General features: G+C 38.4%; 1 protein-coding gene across 1 annotated transcript in view; it reads left to right on the top strand.

The window, feature by feature from the left end:
- The window catches only part of KDM5A (lysine demethylase 5A), a 97,375-nt gene that overhangs the window by 16,722 nt on the left and 55,666 nt on the right, over positions 1–24,987 (top strand). The window contains exons 5-10 of the mRNA XM_081083657.1: positions 1,676–1,810; positions 11,265–11,370; positions 12,534–12,625; positions 13,237–13,395; positions 18,240–18,359; positions 19,250–19,408. Coding sequence (XP_080939783.1) covers positions 1,676–1,810; positions 11,265–11,370; positions 12,534–12,625; positions 13,237–13,395; positions 18,240–18,359; positions 19,250–19,408 — 771 coding nt within the window. The remainder of the gene's footprint in view (positions 1–1,675; positions 1,811–11,264; positions 11,371–12,533; positions 12,626–13,236; positions 13,396–18,239; positions 18,360–19,249; positions 19,409–24,987) is intronic.

Here is a 24,987-nt window from a genome sequence, read left to right on the forward strand (position 1 = left end):
ATGATTTTGTGTCTGGCTTCTTTCACTTAGACCAGCGGTTCTCAACCTGTGGGTTGCAACCCCTTTGCGGGTCGAACGACCCTTTCACAGCAGTCACCTAAGATCATCGGAAAACACATATATAATTACATATTGTTTTTGTGATTAATCACTATGCTTTAATTATGTTCAATTTGTAACAATGAAATTGGGGGTTACCACAACATGAGGAACTGTATTAAAGGATCGCGGCATTAGGAAGGTTGAGAACCACTGACTTAGACTAATGTTTTTAAGGTTCATCCATGCTTTAGCATGTATTAGTACTTCATTCCTTTCTATGGTTGAATGATATATGGCTATACCACATTTGTTTATCTATGTACTAGTTGATGGACAGTTGGGTTCTTTCCAGTTTAAGGTTATTATGAATAATGCTGTGAAATCAAGTACAAGTCTTTGTGTAGACATATATTTTCATTTCTCTTGGGTGGATACCTAGGAATGGAATTGCTGGGTTATATGGTAAGTTTACGTTTAACTTTTTAAGAAACTGCCAAACAGTTTTCCAAAGAGGCTGAACCATTTTACATTTGCATCAGTAATGTAGAGGCTTCCAGTTTCTCCATGTCTTTGCCAGCAGTTGGTATTGTCAGTTTTTTTGCTTATAGCCATTTTAGTCGGTGTGTAGTGGTATCTCATTGTGATTTTAATTTTCATTTCTCTAATGGCTATTGGTGTTCTGCATCTGTATATCTTCCTTTATGAAGTGTCTGTTGAGATATTTTTTATTGGGTTGTTTCTCATCTTATACTTATTCTGAGTTCTAGATACAAGTTCTTTATCAGAAAATGATTTTACAAATATTTTCTTGTTGTCTGTAGTTTATCTTTTCATTTTATAATGGTGTCTATTTGAAGAGTAATTTATCAACTTTTTTCTCTTTCCATTTGTGGATGGTATTTCTGTTATAACTAAGAAATCTTTTCTTGACCTAAGACCACAAAGATTTTCTTCTTTATTTTCATCTAGACTTTTTAGTTTTAGCCTTTTGTTGAAGTCTTTGATCCATTTTGAATTCTTTTTGTGTACAGTATAAGGTAAAGGCATATTTCTTTTTTTTTTGATGGGCACGGGATATGAATATCGAATTGTACTAGCACTATTTGTTTAAAAGACTACCCTTTACTCATTGATTTCCTTTGGCACCTTTGTTGAAAATCAGTTGACTTTAAATATGTGGGTTTATTTCTGGTCTCCGTTTTGTTTTTTGATCTATATATTTACCCTAACACCAATACTATTTTGTCTTAGTACTAAAGCTTTTTAGTACATTCTTTTTACATTTTCTTTTCTTTTTTTAATTGAATTTACTAGGATGACATTGGTTAATAAAATTTATAGTTAATTTTGATACCCAGTAGTGTAAGTCCTCAAACTTTGTTATTCTTTTTTCCATAATTTCTAAACACTTTGCATTTCCAGATAAATTTTAGGATCAGCTTCTCATTTTCTACAAAAGCCTGCTAGACTTTTGATAGGGATTTTCTTAAATCTATAGATCAATTTGGTGGGAGAATTGTCAACTGGTTTCATGGAGTATTAGGGATTTATTGGAAATTTACTATTTTTCTTGAGTCTCAAATCTGATCTCTTATCAGTGAATCTGCTCTCTTTCTGTGCTCTGATTCTTTAGGGTGTACAAATGCCTAATTTAGATCTTAAGGAAAAAGTGGAGCCTGAGGTTCTTGGCACTGAAGTCCAAACTTCCCCAGAGCCGGGCACAAGAATGAATATTCTGCCAAAGAGAACAAGACGTGTCAAGTCTCAGGTATCCATTTCCATGGGCCATTTTTAACAGGAATTTTAAATGCATAACTGTGCATCTGGTTATGGGAGGTCATTCAAATACTGTTATTCATTAAAATTTAAATAGACCTATCTTTAAATTACTTTTGAGATGAATGGGGAAGAAATTATAAAATTCAGTGTGATTTGATTTAGAAAACTTTTTGGTAATTTTTGAGTAAAAGCTTTTTGGTAATTTTTGAATAGTTTTTGACAGGAATGGCAAATCAGAGGGTGGTTCTGGATATTGTAGGGTCAGTTTTCCAGACATGCTGATGAAATAGTTAGCAGAAATGAGAGGAGTAGGAAAGAGTGGTTTTGTATTTCACTTGTCATTCCTTTAAAAACCAGAGTATAAGTTTCTTAGTGTCTTGAGCATTCCAATGTAACTTCTATACTGTTCTTGTAACCTAAAATAATTTCAAAGCCTAATGGATGCATCAGAGAAGTGTCCTAATTTCTTTTGGTCTGCTCTTCCTTACTATTCCCATTTCTCTGTGGTCCCAAAAGTTGTATATGTTTTAGAATTCTTATCCGAGGATATGTTTTTATTGATTTTTAGAGAGATAGCAAGGGAGAAACATCGAGTGAGAGAAACATTGGTTGCCTCCTGTATGTGCTTCAACCGGGGCTCAAACCCGCAATCTAGGTATATGCCCCGACTGGGAATTGAGCCACCTGGCCAGAGCCCCAGAGTTGTCTTTTTTAAGGTTTTTGTTAAAGACAAGTCAGTAAGCTGGGACAGTGAGGTGCCCTTAGAACTCTGAGATGTGGTCCATTTAAATTAAACATAAGACTAGATCAAAATACAGCTTAATTGGATCTAATCGTTGACTTGAACATATCTAAAAAATAATGTGTTGAAAGAATAGGAATGGTTTACACTGGAAGTGGGAATCAGAGAAGGAAGATAGTTCATGACAAGATACTGTATCAAGAGACACTAGGTGGTAAGGAGTCTTGTCACTGTAGAGGTAGGCTAGTGATAACTTTATCCTGCCTTTTTAGAGCTCAGGGGATATCTCTCATACCATGTCTCCTTCCATTGTTCTGAGTTTATGCTTATTAAATAACCTCCTGATGTAATCAATTAGTATCTTGGGCATTTTTTAAAAAAAATATATTTTATTGATTCTTCACAGAGAGGAAGGGAGAGGGACAGAGAGCTAGAAACATGGATGAGAGAGAAACATCGATCAGCTGCCCCCCGCACACCCCCTAACCGGGGATGTACCCGCAACCAAGGCACATGCCCCTAACCGGAATCGAACCCGGGACCCTTCAGTCCGCAGGCCGATGCCCTATCCACTGAGCCAAACTGGCCAGGGCTCTTGGGTATTTTGATAGTAGAAAGATAGGTGTCTTGGATGGGAATATGAATTTAATGGAAATTTGTTGGAAGGTGATAGTCCCATTATAGATTAGTAAACTCTGGTTTAGTAATTAAGTGATTTTTTTTGCTATGATTGATATCAGAAATTCTGATCACTTTGGGGTCATGATTTATTTTAAGATCTGAAACACTTGAAGAATAGTCTTGTTGACATGATGACTCAACTCTGAAAAGTTGCCCCGGGTGGCCCTGCCCATCTAATCAATTGCCAGCTTGTGATGAAATCCCTTTTGATGTTTCTTCTAAAACCATGAAAAAGTTCTGCTTACTTTTAAAGTGCATTTCTGGATATAAGAATAGGGACTGCATAGAATGCTTTTACCCATTGTAATAATTGTCATAGATTCACATTGGTTGATATCAGGTAGAAACTAGAACCATTTCAGGGTTTGCAATTAAGAATTTCTTAAACTTATTTATTATTACTACTAGAGGCCCGGTGCATGAATTCGTGCACGGGTGGGGTCCAGCCAGCCCACCCCTGATTGGCGTGGTGGTAGTGGGGGGAGGGGCAAGCTGGGGGGAGGGGCCTCAGGCAGTTGGTGGACCGGCCCCACCCCCTGGTCAAACTACCTGTCAAACTCCCAGTTGAGGGGACAATTTGCATATTAGCCTTTTATTATGTAGGATATTGTCAGTCTGCCTCATTTCTAGTTTTCTTTCGCAGTAAGAAAGAAAAACGCTTTCTGGTAGAACTCTTAACTCCTTGCCCCATACATAAAACTGTTGGTATTTATTTTTAGTCTTTGCCTGTCTGGATGGGCAAAGTGTACCTTTCCCTCTAAGGGTATTTTGCTTCCATCCTTTTTAGCTTCTTTAGTGATTTCATTATATTAGTAGTGAATTCTTTCTCTTCTGCCTCGTCTGCTATATATGTGTTCAAGTCTCTATCATCTTAAAAACAAAAACAGTCTTTTTAGATAGTGCCTTACTTATTGACTCTTCAGGGACAAATTTCTTGAAAAAATAGTGTATGTTGTTTCACTTTTCTCAATATCTGTTTAATTTTTATATGTTGTAATTGATTGACTTTGAGCCAAATAAGTTTGCTGAAACTCCACTGTCCAAGTTACCACTGAGTTAGTAATTGTCAAATGCGGAGGCCCATTTTCATTTCTTATTCTACTTCATCTCTGGTCATGTATACATTTAATATGGTAGTTGATTCCTCTTCTTGAAATTTGATTAATTTTATTTTTCTTTGACTTTTGTGACACCTCTTTTGGTTTTCCTCTTCACGCTGACCACTTTTCAGTTATCTTTGTAATATCTTCTCTGCCTCCCGCCCCCTTTTTTGGGGGGGAGGGTGTTAATCCTCACTTGAGGTTACTTTTTCCATTGCTTTTCAGAGAGGGTGGAAGGGAGGGAGGGAGAGAGGAGGAGGAGAAGGAGAAGAGAGAGAGAGAGATAGAGAGAGAGAGAAACAGCATCAATGTGAGAGACACATCGACTGGTTGCCTCCCGGAGTGGGGAGTGAACCTGCAACATAGGTATGTGCCCTTGATGGGGAATCGAACCCATGATCCTTTGGTGCAGGGGCTGATGCTCTAACTACTTAGCACACTGGCTAGGGCTTCTCTCTTTGCTCTTTACATGCTATTTTTAGTCCTTTCCTAGCTTTATTCTCCCATGTGATCTCATCTGCCCTATGATTTCAATTCATACCTATACACTGAGGGATTCTAAATATGTCTTGAGGGTGTGTGTGCACATGTGTGTATGTGTGTGTGTGTGCATGCACGTGTGTACGTGTGGACACGTGCTTCTTCGTGACCACAGTTCAGGTATGCTAAATTCAATACATCTCAAACATTATCATCTTTTCTAAATCTGTTTTTTCTTTAATATTTTCTATCCTGGCGACATTGATAAGCACAGCCATCAGTAGTCTCTCAAACAAGAAACAAGTTATGAAAGTTATCCTTCTCCCCTTTCTTATCTCTATCACATCACTTGCCATACTCTAATTGTTTGTTGTTGTTTTTGTTAATCCTCACCTGAGGATATTTTTTTGTGGATATTTTTTCCATTGATTTTTTTAGAGAAAGTGGAAGGGAGGGAGTGGGAGGAAGAGAGAGAGAAACATCAGTGTGAGCAAGACCCATGGATTGATTGCAACCCAGGTGTGAGCCCTTCACCAGGAATTGAATTGAACTGAGATCCTTCGGTATGCAGACTGGTGGTCTAACCACTGAACAACCAGCCAGGCCTATACTCTGATTACTTTTTCATCTGTGATTCTCTAGAGCAAGCATGTCAAACTCAAAGGCTAACATGGGCCAAATAAACAAGGTTTAAGATTATGTGGGCTGCAAAAAAACTAAAGCTTCAATTTTCATAGAAATGTAGGTTTGTTTCGATAGAGACATGCTGAATTCAAAGGGCTGAAATGAGTAATCGTTAATATAAAATAATAGAACACTTTAATAAAAGTAATATTTTTTTCTTGAATATTAACTTACCAGACACTGAATAACTGCACAAAATAATAAGCGTAAAACAAACTTATTTTGTTATCCAAAAGCTAAATATTTCCTGTTGCGCACACCAAACAAGTCAGTCCAAGACTAATGACGTGGCAATTGGCTGCTAAAATATTCGCTGCTAGTATTAGTGGAAAGAAATGGTGCGCCTGCGCATAAGGTGCGCAAGGTAAATGAATGCAACACGATTATAATAGTCATTAGTTAACGTTGTAGTTTGTTACTAATAATTACGTATAGCAGGATATTGTAAAAATTAAGTTACAAAATTTTTATTAAAATGTTTCTTACATACTGTTATATTGGCTGGGCCGCAAAAGTATTTGTTGTGGGCTGTGGGGAGCCGATATAGGGTTAAGCCTCGGACTGACCTGTGGGCAAAGTCACAAACAATTCCCAGCTTAGAGGGCACAGTCCTCTTAGCATAATTAGGCTTGACCTTGTAACACTCCCTAGATCGTATCTGGGAAGCTAATGGGCTGAGGAAGTGCCGGAAGTATAACCATGGTGAAAACAAGTGAAACTCACAAGAACAAAAACAAGTGAAACTCACAAGAACAGTGTAACTTTGGAAACCACTACCTTGTTTACCTCTCACTATAAAATAAAGGTTCAGCTTGCCTTGGGATCTCTCTCTCTCTGTGGCCTCAGCCAGGCACAGGGAAGATCCACGGAGACTAAGGAAAGCTAGAGAGCTCTGAATGCTGTCTCCGTGTAAAACATTCTTCGCCGACTCCGTCCACACCTTTGGGAACCCCTGGACCCGCTCCGCTGGGGCTGGCCCCCAGCAGTGGGCCATGAGTTTGACATGCTTGTTCTTCGTGTGTTCCTTGAAAGCTGAAATTGCTGTTTGTCTTATCAAGAATTAGCAAATGATTTTTTTAAAGTACTTTTATTTATTTCAGAGAAGAAGGGAGAGGGAGAGATAGAAACATCAATGATGAGAGAGAATCATTGATTGGCTGCCTCCTGTACGCCGCCCACTGGGGATCGAGCCTGCAACCCCCCGTATGTGCCCTTGACTGAAATTGAACTCAGGACCCTTCAGTCCCCAGCCTGATGCTCTATCCACTGAGCCAAACTGGCTAGGGCAAGAATTAGCAAATTCTTAACACCTTTACACAGGAGAATGAAGCCCATTATGCCAATAAGTCCCATTAATGGTGACACTAAGTTTGAGCCAGATTTCTCCATTATAAAGTACTTACTCTCTTTGTAATAAAAGAGTAAATCATGATAGAGTGTGAATAACCTCTTTTCCAGTTATGATTTATCCAGTAATCTTAACATTCATTGATGATCTTTGCTTGAATTAGTTACTATATTGGTGATTGCAAAATGGGTGGTTTTTTAGTTCTGTCATTCCTTGTATATTTATAAGTTAGCCTTTTCCTTTAAAGAACAGCCCATACTTTTTCTTGAGCTATATTTTTCATACAGTAAAATGTGTATATATTAAATCTACATTGTGATGAATTTTTATACTTTTGGAACCATGACTGTCCCTCTTTTGTATCACTGTAGATATGATTTTTTTTGATACATGTCTTATAACCTTTTACTTTTTTTTTTAAATAAATATTTTTATTGATTTTAGTGAGGAAGGGAGAGTGGGGGGGGGGGAGAGAAAGAAACATCAGTGATGAAAGAGAATCATTAATTGGCTGCCTCCTGCATACTCCCCACTGGGGATCAAACACAAAACCCAGGCATTTGCCCTGACCGGGAATGGAACTGTGACCTAATTCATAGGTTGACGCTCAATCACTGAGCCACACTGATTGGGCCCTTTTATTTCTTGTTTCAAATTTGGCTAATGGGAGCATCTTTAAGCTGATTCATGATGTCCTCTTGACCATGTTTCCATCTGTTTTTGAGCACTTATTTAAGCACAGAAAAGGCTGGTCTTGTCAGCTTTAGACCTGGAATCAGCCATTTATCCAAAGAATCCTGGTTAATTTTAGTAGGAAATGGTATTTAGAAACCAAGATCTGAGCACAAAGTGTGTTTGTTCCTACTAGGACACCATTGTTTATAGGCTCTTTTAGTGGTCAGGGCTGGGAAGTAAATTTTAAAAACATTATGACTTTGTATTTTGAGTTCATACTGATAATTCCACTTCTAATCCAATATCACAAAGTTCTTTTGGTTTTTGTTGTAGTTCTTTTCCTAGCATTTTCCGTTGGTAACATAATTCTTTTATTTTTATTCTTTTGCTTTGATTCATATGTTTAACACTATAAAGTTCCCTGGGTTCACTGCTTTAACTTGTTCCAGAGATTCTGATATATAGCCTTTTATTATCATTTAAAAAATTATCATTTTTTTAAAAATATATATTTTATTGATTTTTTACAGAGAGGAAGGGAGAGAGATAGAGAGTTAGAAACATCGATGAGAGAGAAACATCGATCAGCTGCCTCCTGCACATCTCCCACTGGGGATGTGCCCGCAACCCAGGCACATGCCCTTGACTGGAATCGAACCTGGGACCTTTCAGTCCACAAGCCGACACTCTATCCACTGAGCCAAACCGGTTTTGGCTATCATTTTTTAATAGAAAGTTAAATTCTAGGTGGAAGGGCCTTCTGAGTTTTAATTTTATTTCAATTGTTTTATTCCAAGAAGATTAGATAATGTTGTGTTTTTATTTTTATTTCTCCTTTTTGGAACTCTATTGCCTATCTATAAAGATTGTTGTTAGGATTAACTGAGTAAAATATTTTGATATGGCACATACTGTTAGCTTTTATTATTATGTATACTTTGCATTAGTGGGGGTAAAGGATGTGTAGTGTTGTATTTAACATTGGATTAACTGTAGAAGTTGATAAGTATAGCCAAATCAGTTTACTAAAGTTTAAAGATAAATTTTGGAAATGCCATGTTTGGTTTGATTCTTATATGATCCTTTATTAGTCTAATCTGCATATGTCAGCTGTTGTGTAGCCATAGATTTATAGAGTAGTCTGTATTATATCCTGGTGTTTATTTATTTATTTATTTATTAAATATATTTTATTGATTTTTTACAGAGAGGAAGGGAGAGGGAGAGAGAGTTAGAAACATCAGTGAAAGAGAAGCATTGATCAGCTGCCTCTTGCACATCCCCTACTGGGGATGTGCCCGCAACCAAGGTACATGCCCTTGACCGGAATCGAACCTGGGACCCTTCAGTCCACAGGCCGACGCTCTATCCACTGAGCCAAACGGATCAGGGCTATATATTTATTTTTATTTTATTTAATTAATTACCTAATATCTGCAGTTTATTTTATAGGAAAGTTTTTTCTAAGAGTGTGATTATCTTTTTTTAAAAAAATTCTTTGTTTCAGGTATTAAGTATGTCTCCTTTTTCCCCCATTGATCTCTTCCCGATCGATGTCACCCCCCCTACTCTCTATGTCCATGGGTTCTGCTTATATGCATGCATACAAGTCCTTGGGTTGACTGCCCCCTCAACCCCCGCGCCTTCCCTCTGAGGTTGGATGGTCTGTTTGATGCTTCTATGTCTCTGGCTCTATTTTAGTTCATCAGTTTATGTTGTTCATTATATTCCACAAATGAGTAAGATCATGTGATATTTAAATACTTTATTTTTTATTGATTTCAGAGAGGAAGGGAGAGGGAGAGAGAGAGAGAAACATCAATGATGAGAGAGAATCATTAATTGGCTACCTCCTGCCCCCTCCCCTCCCCCCCTCCCCACTGGGGATTGAGGCCCCAACCCGGGCATGTGCCCTGAGCAGAAATTGAAATGTGACCTCCTGGTTCATAGGTCAACGCTCAACCGTTGAACCATGCCAGCCTACCTTGACTAAGTATATTTTAAATTAATTTTGATTATTTATTTAGTGTCCATTCAAAATTATGGTTCATCTAAATCAGCGGTTCTCAACCTGTGGGTCGCTACCCCTTTGGCGGCCGAACGACCCTTTCATAGGGGTGGCCTAAGACCATCCTGCATATCAGATATTTACATTACGATGCATAACAGTAGCAGCGTTACAGTTATGAAGTAGCAATGAAAATAATTTTATGGTTGGGTTACAACATGAGGAACTGTATTTAAAGGGCCAGAAGGTTGAGAACCACTGACTAAATTCAAGGTGTAACGGCGGTGTCTGTCAGGATGCTCTCATCTTCAAGTACTAGAATACCAAATGACAGTAGCTTAAACTTTAAAAACACAGTTTTCACATAAGGACATATTTTTCATATAAAATTTTCAGAGATATAGGTAATTCTAGGATTGATAACACCAACTGACCATTATCTTCAAGGGCCCAGCCTCTTTCCATCTTTCTGCTTTGCTTTCTTCAGTGTATGGATGATATATCTCCCCCCGATTGCAGTGTGGCTGCTGTATAGTCCAGCACCATGCTTTCACCAGCTGAGTTTCCTAGTAGTAGGAAAGGAAGTTGGGGCAAAAAGGCTTACTTTTTGAGATTACTTCTCTTATATTAGAAGACTAGAGGCCTGGTGCATGAATTCATGCATGGGTGGGGTCCCTCGGGGTGGCCTGTGGAGATTGGTGCCCAGCCTGTACCCCCAGCCTTGCAGCCTCAGCTCACACCCCCAGCCTCACAGCCCTGCAGGCCCGCCTGGCACCCCGCCTTGGCCTGGTGCCGCCCCCTTACCTGCTCTACCATCCCGTCTGTAGGGACGATTGGTCAGGGCTGGGCCCCCCGCCCAGCTCCCTCAGTGCCTGGGAGCCAGGCGGCAGCCCCGCCTCCCGCTGCCATCTGCGGGGTGATTGGGCACCTGCTCACACCCCCCTTGGCCTGGTGCCACCTGCTAACCTGCTCCACCATCCTGACACAGTCCTGCTCTCCTCGGGGGCCCATCGGGGCTGGCAGCCCCTCCACTGCTGCACGCTGCCAGTACTGTGTCGCCGACCCCCGCCATGTTCCGCGTCGCCCCCTGGTGGTCAGCGCACGTCATAGTAAGCGGTCAAACTCCTGGTTTCCTGGTCTAACTCCCGGTCCAATGACCGCCCGAGGAGGCAATTTGCATATTAGGCTTTTATTATATAGGATGAAAATCTTTCCCAGAGGCTTCCAGTATATTTTCCTTCTGTCTAATTGGCTAGACCAAGATAACATTCCCATCCCTAGCTAGGTCATCACCAACAAAGAGAAATGGCATTGACATAATTGGCTTACAACGTTTATATTCATCTGTTGGGATAGGCATTTTGCTTCCTAATCAGAGTTGGTGTTCTTAGCAAGTTAGAAGTGGGGCTTACTATGGAGTTATTATCTATGTTATAACCAGTTATTACCACTACTGTCTGTCTCTGGACAGAACCTAATTGACAACTGTGCTTTTATGAAAGATAGATTTTCTTTTGTGGAAAGGAATCCGGGTGTTGCATAGTGTTTTGATGGTGAGTGCTTAACTGTTGTAATGAGGCAGTGATTGGAATTAGAGAAGAAATTAAATAATTTTTTTCTTCATTTTGAAGAGGACCTTGAAGCTTTATTTCTTTGATAAGAAATAAATGTGTGAATCAGAATAGACAGAATAACTAGACTAACATTTCTCATTTTTATTTTTAGTCAGAATCTGGAGATGTGAATAGAAACACAGAACTGAAGAAACTTCGAATTTTTGGGGCTGGGCCTAAGGTCGTGGGCCTGGCAATGGGAGCAAAAGATAAAGAAGGTAAAAATCTATTGTTTGGTCATGAAAAGAAATAAGGTATAACAGTGTGGTTATAGCAAGATTCAAATGATATTTGAATTGCAGTCTGCCTTGGGATTTTCCTAAGACTTGTAAACTTACAACTTGGTTCCTAGAGAAATCTTTTTCTGTGTCAGATCTTAAATTTAAGGTGTGAGGAGCCATATTAGGTTGAATTTTTTGTAATATTTTGGGAGAGAAATTTTCCTCCATGTTTTAATATGTGGCACAGAGATTTATTGTAGTTTCTAAAGGCTAGTTTATGAAAGAATGGTGAAATTAATGGTTCTCACCTGGTGGTCTAAGTCTTATAACTTTTAAATTCTAAGAGAAATAGAGGATTCTCTGGCCTTTAGTATCAAAAGATAGTGGGGAGAACTTATGACTTATATTCTAACTATAATTTTGATATTTTTCTGTAAGCCGTGGTATATTATTACACTTCATTTAAATAAACTCTTTGAGGAAAGCCTGTTAATCTCAGCTTAGCATGTTTGAAACTTTTAATTAGTAAAATTACTAATACAAAGATCAAGTTCCATCTTTACCTGTAGGTACATGTCAGTTTGAAAACTCAATTTAACAAAGATTGCATTGGATCTATTTTTAATGTGTAAGAATTTAATGAAATACTATAATCACAAATCATATTGACTATACATTTTATGATATTATTAACTCATAATTCAGATTGTGGACTGAACTCTGGAGGATCACTCTCAAAAAGTTCAGTGTGATAGGACAATACATGATAATGTTTTAAGAATTAAGCATTTTGATTATCTTTTCCATTCTTTTAATTATTGTATTACCTGGCAGTGATCATAAAACTAGTCTCAAATTAGTACATATGAAGTATATGATAAATACTTCATATAGTCAGTATAGAATTAGTACTTAAGAACTCTGGAGGATGATTGCCTGGATTGGAATCCCAATCTGCCATTGACTGGCTGTGTGATTTTGGACAAGTTATGTAACTTCTTTGTACTTCAGATTCTTTATCTTCAATGGGGGATAATAGTTTTTTACCTCATAGTGTTGTGAGATTTTAACTAATTTAAATAATTTTAAATAGTGTCTGGTCCAGAGTAAGCTCTCAACATTAGTTTTTGCTATTATTATATAACTATTTTTATTTTAAGATGAGGTCTCCCGAAGACGAAAAGTTACCAACAGGTCAGACGCATTTAACATGCAAATGAGACAACGGAAAGGAACTCTCTCTGTTAACTTTGTAAGTGTTCTGAGATGTGTCAGGAGGGAAAGGATTTACTTTTATTTAGTTTTGCACTTTTTACCTTGCTCTAATATCTTAGCATTCCATTTAGTTAATTAATTTGGTTAGAAGACTTCATGGTGAACCTGAAGTTGCATATTTGGTTATGTAATGCTGATCTTACTTTGTTCCATATATATAGACTATTTCCGTAAGTCGTAGACTTGTGAGTAACTAAGTAAGAGAATGAATATGAATCTGTAAATCCTTGAGCTGTATTATAGATAGGGCTCAGTATTCATTCTCTAACGGTATTTGTTTATAGGAAGGATGACATGGTATATTTTATTTCTATAAATTGACTTTCAAGTACCCTAGATATGTAGTCTTTTTTTTCTTTATTCTAATAACTTAATATGCTCTTATTAACTTTCCCATAGAAGCTCTAAGGAAATTTAGGACATTTTTTGAAAAGCTATTTAAGAACAATTATTTAAATATTCAGGATTTAAGTTGTATTTACTTTTTATTAGTATACATTATTTTGTTTCAATTAAGGAGTTCCTGGTAAAAATTTAATGTTAATTATTATGGAAAATAGACTTTTATTTTACTTCGTTTTTTAACAGGTTGATCTCTATGTTTGTATGTTTTGTGGTCGGGGAAATAATGAAGATAAATTGCTTTTGTGTGATGGATGTGATGACAGCTATCATACATTTTGTTTAATTCCCCCACTACCTGATGTGCCCAAAGGAGATTGGAGGTGTCCTAAATGCGTTGCTGAGGTACAATTTACAGATTCTTTTTATTTTATTTTATTTTTTAATTTTTTTTTAAATTAAATCTTTATTGTTCAGATTATTACATTTGTTCCTCTTTTTTCCCCCCCATAACTCCCCTCCTCCCAGTTCCCACCCCACTCTCTGCCCTCACTCCCCACCCACTGTCCTCATCCATAGGTACACGATTTTTGTCCAGTCTCTTCCCTCATCTCCCACACCCCTTTCCCCCCCAAGAATAGTCAGTCCACTCCCTTTCAATGCCCCTGATTCTGTTATAATCATCAGTTCATTCTGTTCATCAGATTATTTATTCACTTGATTTTTAGATTCGCTTGTTGATAGATGTGTATTTGTTGTTCATAATTTGTATCTTTACCTTTTTCTTCTTCTTCCTCTTCTTAAAGGATACCTTTCAGCATTTCATATAATACTGGTTTGGTGGTGATGAACTCCTTTAGCTTTTCCTTATCTGTGAAGCTCTTTATCTGACCTTCAATTCTGAATGATAGCTTTGCTGGATAAAGTAATCTTGGTTGTAGGTTCTTGGCATTCATCACTTTGAATATTTCTTGCCACTCCCTTCTGGCCTGCAAAGTTTCTGTTGAGAAATCAGCTGACAGTCGTATGGGTACTCCCTTGTAGGTAACTGAGTTTCTTTCTCTTGCTGCTTTTAAGATTCTCTCTTTGTCTTTTGCTCTTGGCATTTTAATTATGATGTGTCTTGGTGTGGTCCTCTTTGGATTCCTTTTGTTTGGGGTTCTCTGTGCTTCCTGGACTTAGAAGTCTATTTCTTTCACCAGGTAGGGGAAGTTTTCTGTCATTATTTCTTCAAATAAGTTTTCAGTATCTTGCTCTCTTTCTTCTTCTGGCACCCGTATAATTCGGATGTTGGTATGCTTGAAGCTGTCCCAGAGGCTCCTTACACTATCTTCGTATTTTTGGATTCTTTTTTCATTTTGCTTTTCCAGTTGGGTGTTTTTTGCTTCTTCATATTTCAAATCTTTGACTTGATTCTTGCGATCCTCTGGTCTGCTGTTTGGAGTCTGTATAATATTCTTTATTTCAGTCAGTGTATGCTTAATTTCTAGTTGGTCCTTTATCACAACCTCTAGGGTCTCATTAGATTTCTTGAGGATCTCACTACATTTATTGGCGGTTTCTAGAAAGTTCTTGAAAAACCTTAAAAGTGTGGTTTTGAACTCTATATCCAGTCGTTTGCTTTCTTCCATTTCTGTCATTTGTGTCCTGTTTCTTTGTCTTGGCATTTTTTATGCTTCCCTGTGTTGATAAAGTGGTTTTCTGTGCTAAGTGTCCTCTAGGGCCCGGTGGCTCAGCTTCCCCAATTACCTGAGGTAGACACTCTTGGTGCACCCCCTTGTGGGCTTTGTGCACAGTCTTGTTGTAGTTAAGCCTTGATTGTTGTAGGTAACACTGGGAGGATTTGACCTCCAGGCCAGTTGGCTGTGAGAATCAGCTGTGTCTATGGTGGGAGAACTTCTGTGCTGAAGACACCCTTCTGGGGCAAGACTTGCTTCAGTGGGGCTTTGGTGCTCACTGAGTCTGTCCCCTGAGTGTGTCCCTTATGGATCTGAGGAGTTGTAATTGGATGGTCCCACTCTGACCACTGGGAACACGGGCTCTTGGATCTAAGGAGGTGCTAATTTAGTCTCTGCCTGAGGCTACCTAGCAGAAGCCAGCTGTAAAGCAGTGCAAGTTGCCCTGGGGCAGCTGCAGTTTGTGAAGTAATTTTCAGATTACAAAGGGCAGGGCCTTTCATATGCAAAAGCCTCGTGCATGGCTTGGGTGGGGCAGGGTCCCAGGGGATCAACACGGCGGGCGGAACGAGCAGTATGGCTGCTCTCGTTCCTGTCCTCAGAGGCCCTGGCAATCGCTGCGAGTGCCTCTGAGAGAAAGTTGCCCTCGAGTTCTGACTGATGCCAGACAGTCCCGTTTCTCCCGTATGAGTCTGGGTCCCCAGAGACTCGCCCGGAACTGGAGCTCAGAGCTTGAGACTCCCTCCCGATTGAAAAAGACAATCGTGACCTCAGCCGCCAGCCCTCTCTGCATGCACCTCCGCACCTTTGTATTTTACTCCTGCACCGCACCTCCTCTGAGTCTCGGTATGCTTTTCTCTTTCCTTCTAGTTGTAGAATTTCCACTCGGCCAGCCTTCCTGTGGTTCTGGATGTTGTCCGTTCTGTCTTTTAGTTGTATTTTTGAAGTGGATGTGCGAGGCAGCAATCTCCAGTGTTTACCTATGCCGCCATCTTGGTTCTCCTCCTACAGATTCTTTTTAAACTAAGAACAATAACACATGCATACACACATATAGTGAACACATTCCCAAAAGCTTCTTCCATTCTGTTTTTGTTCTTTACTGTTTAAAATCACCAGAATTTTCAAAGAGAGATATTGAATGGAACTGTAAAAATTGTATTGTGACAGCTTGCTTTTCAAAGTTTTTTTTCTGACTATGGTTCAACAGTTCTGTTTATTGCTGCAGATTAATGAATCTTTTGCTCAGAATTTTTATATTCCTAGAAAACAATAAAAATAAAGGCTGTAGGTTATTTTGTTTTCTTTTTTATTTTGTGTTTTTTTTATTTTTATCTTTATTGTTGAAAGTATTACATAGGTCCCCTTTTTCCCTCATTGACCCCTTCTAGTCTGCCCCCATCCCTCGCCCCAGGCCTTCACCACCCTATTATCTGTGTCCATGGGTTATACATATATGCATACAAGTTCTTTGGTTGACCTCTTCCCACCCACTCTGAGGTTCCACAGTCTATTCCAGTGATGGTGAACCTATGAACCTATTAACTTTGCATTTCAAAACCAATTCAACTCTGACACGTGAACTCATTTTTTGGTTGATTTTTCTTTGTTAAATGGCATTTAAATATATAAAATATATATCAAAAATATAAGTCTTTGTTTTACTATGGTTGCAAATATCAAAAAATTTCTGTATGTGATACAGCACCAGAGTTAAGTTAGGGTTTTTCAAAATGCTGACACGCCGAGCTCAAAAGGTTCGCCATCACTGGTTTATTCCATGCTTCTATGTCTCTGGATCTATTTTGTTCAGTTTATTTTGTTCATTAGATTCCACATATGAGTGAGATTATGTGATACTTGTCTTTCTCTGACTGGCTTACTTTGCTTAGCATAATACTCTATTTTTCTTTTTATTTATTTTTTTAAAATATATATTTTTTCATTGATTTCAGAGAGGAAGGGAGAGGGCGAGAGAGATAGAAACATCACTTATGAGACAAAATCATTGATTGGCTGCCTCCTGCATGCCCCCTACTGGGGATTGAGCCCACAATCTGGGCATGTGCCCTTGACTGGAATCAAACCTAGGACTCTTAAGTCTACAGGCCGACGCTCTGTCCAGTGAGCCAAACTAGCTAAGGATATTTTTCTTTTTTTATTTATTTTTATTTTCAGTAGTTTTTATTTTTTATTTTTTTAATAGTTTTTATTTCTTAAAGTATTACAAAGAGTATTACATATGTCTCCTTTTTTCCCCCCCTTGACATTCCCCCCAGTCCCCACCCCCCCACCCCCCGGTGTCTTTTGTCCATTGGTTAATCTTATATGCCTGAATATAAGTCCTTCGGTTGATCTCTTAATCCCCCCCAAACCCTCCCCATGCTTCTCACTGTAGTTTGACAGTCTGTTCACTGTTGCTCTGCCTCTGCATCTACCGCTGTTCATCAGTCTATACTGGTCCCCATTATCTGTCCCAACCTCACTGGAGCAGTCCCAACCTCACCGGGGCTGTCTCAGCCTCACCGGGGCTGTCTCAGCCTCACCGGAGCTGTTTCAACCTCACCGGGTACGTCCCTACCTCACCGGGGCCGTTTCAAGCTCACCGGGGCCATCCCGACCTCACTGGGGTCGATTCAACCTCACTGGGGCCGCCTTGACCTCCCCGGGGCCGCTTCAACCTCACCGGGGCCGTCCCGACCTCACCGGGGCCGTTTCAACCTCACTGGGGCCGTCCTGACCTCACCGGGGCCGTTTCAACCTATTTTTCTTTTTTTAATTAAAAACAACAACACACCAGACATGAAACTCTAAAACGTAGGTATTATGCATTCAGTTTTCATGCTACCAAATAAACTGTTAGCTTGTTTAAATTTTCATTTGATTGTATAAATTATTCATATTGGAAGATTATATTGATGTCATTGTCATGAAATGCTTAGTCTGTTTACTTATTTTAACAAAATATGATAGCATATTGAAGGAAAAGAGTTGGCTGGGTGTATCTAGATGTATTCAGAGGTCTTTTATGGCCTTTGAATTACTACTTATTCATCTCAAATAGGTTAGATGGTTCAGAAGCAATTCTACGCTGAGTATTTGCGTGAAGATATTTGTAATGGTGATTGATAGTTGAAAAAAACATTCTAGCTAGATATTCTAGCAATCCAGTGGATACACCTTTATCCATCATCTCTCCTTCCTCCATGAACATTTATATACTCTACAGCTAGATGCACTAATATACTGAGAATGATAGGCATCCCTTGGGTTGATGCAGATGAGTAGTCCTATTGGTGTTTGTCATAGTGCCAGAGCTTAATGCCAACTCCAAAGTTTAAATGTGTCTTATTACCACTTTCCTACTGGAAGACTGCGAAAAGTGCAGGTGAGGTTCTATCTAGAACATTATCTCCTAATTCCATATTGAAAGTAATTAACACTTGTTTTGTTTCGGTTGATTGGATTAGCTTTACCTAGGGAAATGATCAAAGAAGGTAGTATCTGAGAACCATAATACTTTGTTCAGTTCTATTTCAGTGAGTTAATCTTAGATTTTTTTTTTCTTCCCAGGAATGTAATAAACCTCGAGAAGCCTTTGGATTTGAACAAGCTGTACGAGAGTATACACTTCAGAGCTTTGGAGAGATGGCAGATAATTTTAAGTCTGACTATTTCAATATGCCAGTCCATGTGAGTATATTTTGTCAGTTGGGAAGGTATGAAGTCCAAAGCTTTCTAGTTATGTTATTTTGTAGAAAACAGGGACAGCATGTAAAAGATGATAGACCACCACATCTAAAGACTAGGGGCCTGGCATCTGTTTCAGTTTCTTTCACTCACTAATGTGGCAGTGTGCACTCACCTGTTAAGAAAAATACTTTGATCTTCAAATGGTTTACCAGCCCTCTGTGAGTAATCCTTATAGAAAAGCATGAAGTATGTGGTAGTTGCTGCTTTTGTTTAGTTATTTGTAATATAAGCTTTGCTTCTTTTCCTAGGGAATCTTGGACTTTTTAAAAAAATGTTGTAATTGATTTTTAGAGAGAGAGGAAGGGAGAGGGATAGAGAGATAGAAACATCAATGCTGCCTCCTTGCATGAGTCCCCCCGCCCCCGGGGATCGAGGCTGCAACCCAGGCCTGTACCCTGACTGGGAATTGAACTGTGACCTCTTGGTTCCTGAGTTGATGCTCAACCAGTGAACCACATTGGCCAGGTGGGATCTTGGGCTTTTGAAAATCCCTATAAAAAAAGATTTGCCAAAGCTCCTAAAATTAAGCCTTGATTTTTGTGTTTCCTTTTTCCTCTTTGATGGCCTAGGTCTTTAGTCTTCTTAGTTAGGAAGCAGCTTGCAAAAAAAGGCAGTTCGAGTTCACTATGTTTTTCTGGACATTTAAATTGTCTTTTGTTTTTCCCCATCCTCAGTGGAAAAGGCTAGGACCCAGTGTTTTTAGCTCTGGGACAGAATAAGGTTGTCTATTTTATCATGGGTTTGTGTTAAACTTGACCTGTGTTTTAATGTTATAGTGTATTCTGGTTATAGCGAGTTAGTAATATATAATTTTTGTTTTCCTTGTGTAGATGGTTCCCACAGAACTAGTAGAAAAGGAATTTTGGCGGCTGGTGAGCAGCATTGAAGAAGATGTTATTGTAGAGTATGGAGCTGATATTTCCTCAAAAGACTTTGGAAGTGGATTTCCTGTAAAGGATGGTCGGAGAAAGATGCTGCCTGAAGAAGAGGTGCATAACAGATAGTAGTCTAAATTTCTCCTCACCCCTAGCTGATTAGTTCTTTGCATAGTAGAAAACTAGCTTTCTCATGAATCATAAGGGACCATGTTTGTTTAAAATATTAAATATGTAAGATTTGGACAATATACTTTTCAGTTAAAAAAAATTCAAAGTACCTTTAAATATTAATTAATTTTGCATTTCAAAACCAATTTAAATGCATGGGTTAGGATTTATGGCTGGCCCATCCCCTGAGTCTCATAGTGCTCATGCCAGAGCAAATCTGTGGCCTTCAACCATGACCTGACCTTTGCCGTAGGCTGCTTCTACACAGTAGAAGAAATAAAAATAAAAACCAATTCAACTAGTTTAAAACTTCAACCCCATTTAAATAATTTTACCTTTCTGTTTGAAAATCTAGATGGTGATTTAAGATTTTTAAAAAAATATATTTCATAGATAGGTCTGCTATTTAGTTTCCTTCAACGCCTGAGGAGATAGGATTTCAAATATGCATTTAAATTATAACATAATAAAGTCCCATCACATAGGAGATGACCTCTATGTAGAAAGCTGAATTAAGATGATCATTTATTTCCTTTTCTCTCTACTTTTGTCCTTGTCACTTTCCCTCTGTAATTGGCAGTAAGTAGAAGTTTTATCTCCTATTAAAAGAGTTATGCAGAGTTTTTTTTTAAAGTTACATCGTGCAGAAGGATTTACAATGAAAAGTGTAGTTCAGCTCGCTCTCTCTGTTTAAAATATATTTTTATTGATTTCATAGAGGAAGGGAGAGGGAGAAAGAGATAGAAATGTCAATGATGAAAGAGAATCATTGATCAGCTGCCTCCTGCATTCGTGCGTGCCCCCCCCGCCCCCCACCGGATAGAGCCCACAACCCAAGCATGTGCCCTGACCGGGAATAGAACCGTGACTTCCTGGTTCATAGGATGAAGCTCAGCCACTGAGCCATGACAGACCACTTCAGCTCTCTTATACTATTTACATGGTATATCTTTTATTTCTTTTATTTTAAGCCATCTTTCTTGTAGTCAGCATGTGATTGGATCTTGAAATCTAGTCTGATGTGGTCTTTTTATTGTGGAGTGTTTAGTCCATTTTACATTTAATGTAATTATTGACATGGTTTTTTTTTTTAATTATTTTTTTCACTTTTTTTAATATATATTTTTTTCTTTATTGTTTAAGGTATTACATATGTGTCCTTATACCCCCCACTGCCCCCCAAACGCCCCTCGCTCATGCCCTCACCGCCCCCTAGTGTCTGTGTCCATTGGTTATGCTTATATGCATGAATACAAGTCCTTTGGATGATCTCTCCCCCTTCCCCCTACCCTCCCCTGCCTTCCCTCTGAGTTTTGATGGTCTGATAGATGCTTCTCTGACTCTGAATCTGTTTTTGTGCATCAGTTTATGTTTTTCATTATATTCCACAAATGAGTGACATCATGTGATATTTATCTTTCTCTGACTGGCTTATTTTGCTTAGCATAATGCTCTCTAGGTCCATCCATGCTGTTGCAAATGGTAGGAATTCCTTCCTTTTTACAGCAGCGTAGTATTCCATTGTATAGATGTACCACCATTTTTTAATACACTCATCTGCTGATGGGCACTTAGGCTATTTCCAAATCTTAGCTATTGTAAATTGTGCTGCTATGAACATAGGGGTGCATATATCCTTTCTGATTGGTGTTTCTGTTTTCTTGGGATATATTCCTAGAAGTGGGTTCACTGGGTCAAATGGGAGTTTCATTTTTAGTTTTTTGAGGAAACTCGGTACTGTTCTCCATAGTGGCTGCATCAGTCTGCATTCCCATCAGCAGTATACGACGGTTCCTTTTTCTCTGCATCCTCGCCAGCACCTGTCCTTTGTTGACTTGTTGATGATAGCCATTCTGACAGGTGTGAGATGGTACCTCATTGTTGTTTTGATTTGCATCTCTCGGATGATTAGTGACTTCAAGCATGTTTTCATATGTCTCTTGGCCTTCTATATGTCCTCTTTTGAAAAGTGTCTATTTAGGTCCTTTGCCCATTTTTTGATTGGATTGTTTATCTTCCTTTTGTTAAGTTGTATGAGCTCCCTGTAAATGTATGTATGACATTAAACCCTTATCAGAGACAACACTGGCAAATATGTTCTCCCATGCAGTGGGCTTTCTTGTTGTTTTGGACATGGTTTATTTATGGTCTGCCATCTTGCTACTTTCTATGTCTGTTGTCTTTTTGTTCCTGTTTCTCCTTTATGATTATTTTTGTGTTGAGCAGATATTTTTCAGAATACCATTTTAATTCCTTTGGGGTTTTTTTGGCTATATATTTTGAGTTACTGATTCTAAGAATTACAATATGTAGCTTTTTTTTTCTTTTTAAACTTTGACACTGTACATCTTTAACTTATCACAACCTACTTCATGTTCATATTGACTTAATTCTGATAAATATAGCAACTTTGAAACAGTGTCTCTTCATTTCCTGCTCTCTTTTGTGTGTTGTATATTGTATGTACATAGTGTATAAACACAACACAGCAATATAATTATTGCTTTAAACAACCTTTCTTTTTTAAAGTAAGAGAAGAAATACGCTTCTTTACATATCTACTGAGATATTTACTATTTCTGGTTCTCTTCATTCATTCATTCATTTTTTTAAAAATACTTTTTTATTGATTTTTTAGAGAGAGAGAGAGAGAAACATCATTCAGATGCCTCTTGCACACCCCCCTGTTGAGGATTGAGCCCGCAACTTGAGCATGTGCCCTGACCAGGAATCAAACCAGCAACTTTTCTGTGCATGGGACGATGCCCAACCAACTGAGCCACACCAGCCAGGACTCTTCATTCTTGTAGATCAAAGTTACTATTTGGAGTCATTTGCTTCTGACCTGGAGGACTACATTTATTTATAGTGCAGGTCTGCTAGCAATGAATTCTTGTAGTCTTTGCTTATCTGGGAATGTTTTTATTGAGTCTTCTTTTGTTTTTCAAGAGCAAATGCTTTTCAATTTGTTTTTGCCTTTGGTCAATTTCTAGTTCTTTGAAATGCTTATTTTGATAATTTTCTCCAAATTTATCCTTATTTTCTGTGATGAGGAATTGGGCCAACCCCTTCTGAAAGTCTTTTACAATTAAAAAGTTTCCCTCCCACCCAAATTTACAATTTGACAGAGGAAGATTCTATTTCATCTTCTAGTATATCCTTCCAGATATAGTATATCAATACAAGCAGTTATATATCATGCATATATAATTACACATTCCTTTAAAACAGAGTATATTACTTACAAGATTCTGTACCTGGTAAGAATTCTGTTTTTGTGTTGAAGGTTAGAATAAGAGAACCCATTTATCACAAAAGGATTGTAAGGACTTAATAGAAAAATGTGTATAAAATCTTCAGATTTTTTATACTTATATTTTATGTCAGTTTGTTACTCTCCTCTGAAAGTGACTCTACTAGAATAATAGATAACTACTAGTATTTCACCAGGAATTGTACATTTGTGTTAAACTTCTGTATGAGTTATCCTTTTGATATCTAATAGCATGCGTCCCTGGTGTCATAGCTTAGTGGAAAAATACTTTTGAAGTTAATACATTTGTCTTATGAATACAGTGTGTTCTATAAACAGGCCTTCTGAGGAATAAAGATAGCATAGAACTTAAAACCTTGGGAATATTGTTTTCTTCTTATCCTCATTCCATATTAAATCATTGAATCCTGTTAATTCATTTTTCATTATTTTTTATAGGATTGGCCTCTTTTCATTCCCACTACTACCATCCTTGTCTTGGTCATATCACATCATGTTGGGATGCTTGCCATGGTCTTACATAATGACCACTCGTGTTGGGGGTTCCCAAGACCATCTCCAGGTTCAGTGATTTTCTAGGAAGACTCATGGTTATGATTTTTACAGTGAAAAGGGTACAAAGTATAATTAGCAAAGGGAAAAGATGTGTGGTCAAAGTCCAGAGAAAACCAGGTATAAGCTTTCAAGAGTCCTCTCTTAATGGAGTCACTCATTTATGCACTTAGTTACTTCAGTATCAGATTGACAAGGAGTGAAGTATTGCCTACCAGGAAGCTCATTAGAGAGTCAGTGCTCAAGGTTTTTATTGGGGGCTGTGAACTAGGCACCTTCTGCCTAACACATCCAAAAATTCCAGAACCCTGGAAGGAAAGCAAGTGTGTATAAACCACGTTGTAGGCCCTGTGAGTCACTTGATCAGTGTAGGGCAGTGATTGGCAAACTGCGGCTCGAGAGCCACATGCAGCTCTTTGGCTCCTTGAGTGTGGCTCTTCCACAAAATACCACGTGCAGGCACGCATGTACAGTGCGATTGAAACTTCATGGCCCATGCGCAGAAGTCGAAATTTTGTGGAAGAGCCACACTCAAGGGGCCAAAGAGCCGCATGTGGCTCGTGAGCTGCAGTTTGCCGACCACTGGTGTAGGGGAACTGTTTACCATGCAAGTTTTCAGATGCCGACTGAGGGCCAACCTTTAAGCAAACCCTTTGAAGGAAAGCAGTTGTAGGCTTGCTATGTTAACTATTTTTTGATTACTGCTTTTTTCTGCAGGCTTTTTCATGTTTTAATTTTACTTAAAATTTTAAGATTTTGATATCTTTGGGAATTATCTAAATCTGTCTACTTTTGTTTATATTGAAATTTTCTATAATCAGAAGTTTAAAAATGTTTAAAATGCATTGTTCCCCCTTTTGAATGTAAGATTAAATTCCAGGGTTCTTAGTTTGAAACTTAAGACTAAAGATCCAATCTTTTTTCTAAGTCTTATTTCCTGTATTACTGAGTATGACTATTCTACTGCCCTTTCATCAGCCAGACCAGTATATTTTGTCTACCTTCAAATCTTACCTATCCTTTCAAGTTCTACTCGGGTTTTTCATTTTCCATGAATTTTTCTTAACAATCCAAACCCATGATGATAATATTTTGTTCTCCTCTGAAGAACTATAGAATTTACTCTCTTGTCTGTATTTGGAGTTTAATATATTTGCCTTGTCTTGGAACTTTTGTATGTAGGCCTTGTCTTTTCAACTAGATTCATTATATTTTCAGCCAACCAGCTAATCAACTAAAAACATATTGAACAGTATTTTGGAAAGCCTCTCTCTCTCTCTCTCTCTCTCTCTCTCTCTCTCTCTCTCTCTCTAAAGCATTTTGAGGGTAAGAATCATATCTCTTTATTATTTTTTATTGGAATTCTAGTTAAACCTATGTTGAATTTTCTTATTTTATCCTCTGTGTTTCTTTTTTAAAAAAAATAAGAATTTATTGATTTTAGAGAGAGAGGAAGAGAGAAGGAGAAACATTTAGCGAAACATCTTTTTGTTGCCTCCTGCAATGCTCCCTACTGGGGCTCGAGCCCCTTTGCCCCCCATGTGCCATGACCGGCTACCAAATCAGTGACCTTTTGGTGCATGGGACAATGCTCAACCAACTGAGCCACACTGACCAGGGCTTCTCTGACTCTTACTTACACTTTTATAGTTTTCATATCTGTGTGCTGCATTATGGATGAAATCCTCAAATCTAT

The sequence above is a fragment of the Myotis nattereri genome, assembly GCF_964212035.1.
Source record: "Myotis nattereri genome assembly, chromosome: 2".
In the NCBI taxonomy this organism is placed as follows: Eukaryota; Metazoa; Chordata; class Mammalia; order Chiroptera; family Vespertilionidae; genus Myotis; species Myotis nattereri.